Genomic DNA, 6,108 nt, shown 5'->3' with positions numbered 1-6,108 from the left:
CTCCCTCCCTCCCTCCCTCACACACACACGCCCCTCGGGCGTGCCATAAACGCGCACTCAGCAAATAGCCGACTTGTCTCGTTGCTGTAACGACTGACATGTGGCGTCAGACATGCATGGTGCGGGGCGCAGCCCCCCACCCCTGGGAGCCGAGTAAAAGGCAAAAAGATTTCCCGTACGTGGACTAGGGCAGACGGCGAGGACGTGTTCAATACCGCCCTCCCCGCCATCCTTTAAGTTGTGAAGCGCAACTTGGACGCCGCGAGGGGCGGGGGACGGCGGGGGGATCGTGCGCTCCACTCGAAGGGGCATTAGACGAAAAAAACACAAAAGAAATCGGCAGGAGGCGCGGCCGGGGACAGGCCGGCCATAGGAAAAGGGGGGGGGGGGGCACTTTTTTCTATTTCTGAGAAAAGCCGTCGTCGAGAGTTGGGTGGCGAGATTACCACGGATGACGCCTGAATAACAGATGGGTCGGGGCGGCCCGCTGGCCTCGTCACGCCAGGCGGTAGGTCAGTGGCTCCCGCGCCGTCCCCGAGCTTCACCCCCCGGGCCAGACTTCCTCCTCGCGCTGTCCTGACGACGTCAAGGCGACGCGGTGCGCCCGGGTATGTGCCGCCGCGGCGGTGCGGTCGCAGCCGCGGGCTTCAAGTGTGATGGATTGTGACTCCAGCCCGGGGGCCGGGCGTAATGCCACGGTCAGGGACAAACAGCGCCGCCCACCCCAATCCGACCTCCTCCCCGCCGACCAAGAAATAACTATAAACCCGCGAGCCGAATCGGGGGTGCGCGCCAGGAGAGGGGTGAGGGTGGGGGTCCTTTTAATTGCTCCTGGAACGGGCGGCGGCCTTTACTACTCACCCCTCCTCTTTCCTCCTTTCCTCTTAGATCGCGGTGGGGTGGGGCGAGGTGGGGCGGAGGGGCGGGGTGGGACTGGCGGGGCTTTCAGTGGCGGCGGCCGGGCTACAGTAGTAGGCCCAAGGCGGCCGTACGGAGTATATATCCGATCATAAAACGGTCTACTTTCGCTAATTACGTCAACGCGGGGACGGCACTGCAGAAAGCGCCAACGACCGGCTGGGCTGGGCGGCAACCATGTCTACAGGACAGGCGTGGCAGCGGCGGGGCGGGGCGGACAAACTGGTTAGCTCCGTTTGACAACGAGAAGCCGAGCCGATCTACAGCAAGAGTCAGAATCTCTGCGGAACGGAGTCTTCTCTCACGCACTTTCTCTCTCCGCCGATCTCAATCCCCAGCCCGCGGCGCCCCGCCCCGCCACGCCCGGTACCGTCCCGCCCGTCCCGCCCTCCACTCGGCTCAGCCTCGGTCTCCAAACGCGGCCCGCCTCGGGGATTCCAAGGAAGAAACAAAGAGAGAAATGGAGGGCGGGGTACGAGGCGGCGCTGGGTGGGGTGGGGTCGGGAGTTTAACGCTGCCCTGACTGACAGCACATTCCACAAGTCTACAAAACGCCTCTCAGGAATCGTTTCCCAAACAAAAGTTTTGTCTCCCCTCAGCGAGGCGCGGCTTGGGATGCGCCCGTCCGGGAGCTGGGTGAGCTCGGGGCGGGGCGGGGCGGCGATGTCTCACTCGGAGCCCACCTGTCACCAGGAGAGAACGCAGTGGTTTTCGAGGGGGGAGGGGGGGGGAGGGTCGACAAGGAAGAGAGGTAGGGATCCGGAGATCTTCTGCACGACGGCATCCTCGAGCTCCTGGGTGCCGGCCAGGCCCGGCAAGACCCGCCCTGCCCAACCCGCCCGAGTACGAGTTGGAGATAAAGTTTCCTCGTAATCTGCCAGCTGCGTGAAAGGCGCGCCACGGAATCCTGTGGCACTGAGCTCCCCCACCCCGAAGCGCCACACCGTCCCGCGCCAGCACAACCACATCACTATCCGTCGCTCAAATAGAGGACTTGCAAATTACTTTGCGCCTCAAATATTAGTGTTAATTAATGAGAGAAAGTTTGGCAATAAAATAGTGGGCTTACACGCTTGTGAGCGGGGAGAGGGGAGGGGGCGGTCTGCGCTGTGTTTGGACAGGATTGCGGGGAGGAAGGGGAAGGAGGTAGTACATCCGAACACAATCTCAGACACCGAATCTTTTACTTAAAACGACACCTTGACGTGTTTTGTTGTTCTTTTATTAAAATGTAGTTGTTGTAACAAAATTATTAGTGTTCCGTCTGCCCCTTGAGTCATACAACCATAAGACGTTCTTACATGCTTCGACCGAGCGTTTAGACGCTCCACCCAAACACACCGGATAGGGGATCGCCCAGAAAGTAGTTTTTTTCAGATTCGTTCAGCAAATTGCGGGGGTTCAGCGCCGGCGAGACTCAGGGCACGCTACTCCACCGTACACGCATGCACTCCAGACAAGATGTTGCCTATCTATCAGGCGCTACGAGAGCTTGACGAGGATGAACTACTTGGCGGTTTCGTAATGGCAAATGACGGAAGCATTTATTTCTTATGACCCAATCCCTAATCCATCAGGACGTCTTATGGCTGTGCAGACTAAACACCATTTTTAGTTACAACAAACCACTTTCTTTGGTCGGATGTAGTGACCAGACCAGACATTTTTCTCAGTGTGCGTGGGTGCTCGCGTGTGTGTAGGTAGAGGCATGATTTGGAGCCAGCCTCAGCCCGGGCCTCGCGGACCGGCAGCCTGACTATTGCAGCGTGTTATGGCTTACCGATATCTGACCAGTTCGTATTGCTATCCGATATGCTTGTTGCATTCCAGCTGACGGCTGGCCGCGAGGTTGGCCGACACGGGGCCTCGCCGGCCTCCAGCCGTGAGACTCGTGGACGGTCGCGCACGGTAAAGGGGTGGGAGGTGGGGGTGGGGGTGATAAGGGTGGGCAACATTTCGGTCCACTCCTCTCTCGCAAAACTTATCCGGCCCACCGCCACCCACGCGGGCCTGGCCGTGGCAGCCGAGGTGGCAGCCCCCGGCCGGCGTGTCCTGCCCAACAACAAGTTCGCTGTCCCTTCTGATGAGGAGCCGCACGCAGTGGCCCCGATTAGCCAGCACGGACACGCACTCAAGCGCTTTCAGAGCGAGAGCAGCGAGAGGCGCGCAGGACCAGCCGGGACCATCAGGCCGGAGTCGGGAGACTTTGCTTAATATTTGCCTCCCCTGCCCTCCTCCTCCTCCTGCCCCGCTGCCGCCACCCCCGCCCCGGAACCAGACCGGCCTGTGCAGTGCCAAAGTTGTCACGGATGAACCCGTCGTGACAGTGATAAAAGTTTCATATCAGCAATGGCTGCCGCCTAGGCTGGCGCAGAGCGACGCAGAGCGACGCGGGGAGAGACGCGGAGGGACCTCGGGAGAGACGCAAAGCGAGCAGGGCGGCGGAGGGAGAGGCCGCCTCACACAAAAGACCCCGGTGCTGCTGCAGGGGAAAAATATATGCACGAGCAGCGCCTGTCGTGTTCCTGCGTGACGACAGGAGTGAGGTGCGGTGGAAATGATAAGAAGGGCAACCTGGAAGCCGGGGTGGGGCGTGGTGGTGCGGGGCTGGGCGGGGGAATATCAAGCAGAGCGGAGCCGAGCGGAGCAGACCCGTGGGGCGATCCGTGTGGCCCTTTGGGGAAGGAGACCCAGCTCTTATCAGCAGTCGAATCGGCAAACAAATGTCGCGCCGGTTTGAAAAATCGCGCCTTCAGGGGGTCGGCTACCCGCGCCAGTAACTGACCTCATTCCACGGGGGGAGGGACTGCGGGACTGCGGCCCGGGACACCCGGGGACCCTCCCGCCAGTCGCGGCGGTGGCGGGCCCGACCCACTGCCCGCTGGGCTGGGACGGGCTACCCAGACTCCCTCGACGCCCACACCGTACCCGGGGCCCAGGGGCGGAAGACAGCACTGGGGAAGCAGGGAAGGGCCACGAGCGCAAAGCTGACAATCATAAAGCGTAGCGACTGACTTTTTCATACTCATCCTAGAGTCTGCCCTGACGCTGCGGGTGGAGCGCAACGCGAGCGTGCGGCGAGCGCGCCGGCCTCTGCGCCGGACGACGAGGCGTCCGCCCGAGGGGCTCCTGTGGCGTACACCTGAGCACTGCCAGCGGCGTTCAGCTGAGGTGCGTGCCGAAGGCTACCCGCTCGTGCGCGCGCCTGCCAGGCCGGCGGGGAGCCGAGCGCCCCTCGTGCACGCCTGCCGGCTAGGGCTAGGCTAGGACCCCTGCGCACCAGCCACCTCCCCTTGATAAAGGCCGCCCCCCCCCCTCCCTCGACCCAGGAAGCCCGCGAGCAGCACCGCAGCGCAGGAGACAAATTGGCGGGAGAAGGTGGGATTTGATGCGCTTACCGCGCCCTGGTCTGACCGCCGTTAAGGCCGTCCTAGGCCCAGTCCGTTTTGCCGCTGATAAAAAGAATCACTTTCAGTCAGGCCTTCCCCCGGCGCGCGTCCGTCTTGCTCACATGTCCGCCCGCTTTTCCTTTTTCGCATTGCGTCCAGCTGGCCCCCCTTCACCCCCCCCCCCCTACCACCCCTGCAGCCGGCGGCCAGCGCGCGGCTTTTCAAAACGGCGCCCGGCCCATTCACCGCCACGGCACACCACCTCGCTTTCAACCGAAATTGCTCCATTGAAAGGACTACGAGTGTAGTGCTATTTGGTCCTGCCGCTGCGAGGCCGTGCGCGCGCGGCGGGTCGCAGTGGGACACGCACCACCGGGCTGGAGAGGGGAGGAGGCCGGGGGCAGCGCCAGCGGGTCTCTGTACTGCAGCGGCAATGTCGTCAGCGTCAACACCGTGTCCCTCGGCTTGCAAGGCAAAAAGCTCCATATGGGAAACCGAGTCGCTTTTGATTTGTCGGGCGCAGCGTTACTGAGCGCGATCACGGTGAGCGTGAGAGCGGCGGCGTGGCACCCGCTGGCACCTCGCGGGCCCGCCAGAGGCGCCCCCGGGGACGGATTGGCCAGCTGTCCTCCGTCAAACAAAAGGAGATGATGAGATTAATCGCATTCGTCATTCCGGGCGACGGGGGACCAATGAATGTTTGTAGCGCGGTGGGGCCGAGGCGGGCCGGGCGGGCAGGGCCGGGCGGGGCGGGGCGTCGATATGAAACCAATCACTCAGCTGACAGATATATGAAACCATATCCCATACGCCACATCGCCTCCGGCCGGCCAGCCGGACGGGAAGGGGAGGGGTGGCGCAAGTCCGTAGCCAGTTTGACAAATTAGTAGGCATTAGCCCGGACGCCCGCTCTACCCCCTTCCTCCGCCCGCTCCGGACCCTTCCGCGCTTTCGGTGCTTTTTGACAACCAGGCAGCCGCAGGGCTCCAGGTGGTGGGTTTCTGGTGCCAGGAGGGTTCCTCCAAACAATCCCGTTTGATTCCCCCGGTTCAGCCCGGGGCCGCCGGTGGGGTGTTGACGGGTGCGTCTCCGAGTCAACAAGGTGCGGAGCGGCCGACGTTAATTGAATGAGTCGACGACCTGGCCGCCCCCTCCCCGTCCACCCCCTCCCCGCCGTCTTCTCCTGCTCCGCGCCCGTCGTGTTGACGCAGGAGTCGTCGCGGTGCGCCGTGGCGGCGGGGACGCGGCCGACGTGGGCTGCGGTTGTGTACCTTGAGGCTTGGGGATGGCGAACCCCCTGCTGGCCGCCACGTCCACGACGAGGTGCGGCAGCACGCCGACGACGAGGATGGCGATGACGGCGAATCCCGGAGAGGCTCGCGATGATCCCCCACTCCCAGGGGCAGCGGCGGCGGCCGCGCCGCCAGCGACCATGTCACCGCGCTGGTCCCGGCCCGGCGCTCAGGTGCTCAGGACGCGCCGCGCCGGCCTCGCGGAGGGCCTCGGTGGCCACGGCCGCCACATCCGGCGGCACCGGGCATAGCCTCACACTGCACTGCACTCGCTGCACTCACTTGCACTCGCGGCACTCGCTGCACTGACACTCGCGGCGCACGCGCGGCACGCGCGCGGGGCACGGACACGCACTACGCGACGTGGAGCAGCTCGCGGCTCGGCGCGCGGCTCGGCGGGCGGCGCTCGGGCTCTCGGGGCCCCTGGTGAGGCGCCGGCTGCGGGACACGGGCAACTGAGGAGGGAGGAGGAGGGCGCCAGCGCAGCGCGGTGCGGCGCGGGCGAAGGG

At 63.9% G+C, this 6,108-nt stretch overlaps 1 protein-coding gene across 1 annotated transcript in view; it reads right to left on the bottom strand.

Moving 5' to 3' along the window:
- Positions 1 to 6,102, bottom strand: part of LOC113217709 (nephrin-like) — a 145,266-nt gene extending 139,164 nt beyond the window's left edge. Inside the window, exon 1 of the mRNA XM_026437732.2 lies at positions 5,579 to 6,102. Coding sequence (XP_026293517.1) covers positions 5,579 to 5,741 — 163 coding nt within the window. The 5' untranslated portion in view covers positions 5,742 to 6,102. The remainder of the gene's footprint in view (positions 1 to 5,578) is intronic.
- Between the last annotated feature and the right edge of the window lie 6 nt (positions 6,103 to 6,108).

Source organism: Frankliniella occidentalis, unplaced genomic scaffold (assembly GCF_000697945.3).
Source record: "Frankliniella occidentalis isolate FOCC.00 unplaced genomic scaffold, Focc_3.1 Scaffold46, whole genome shotgun sequence".
Lineage (NCBI taxonomy): Eukaryota > Metazoa > Arthropoda > Insecta > Thysanoptera > Thripidae > Frankliniella > Frankliniella occidentalis.
Note: the sequence above shows the minus strand (reverse complement) of the source record. Positions and strands in the feature narration are given on the sequence as shown.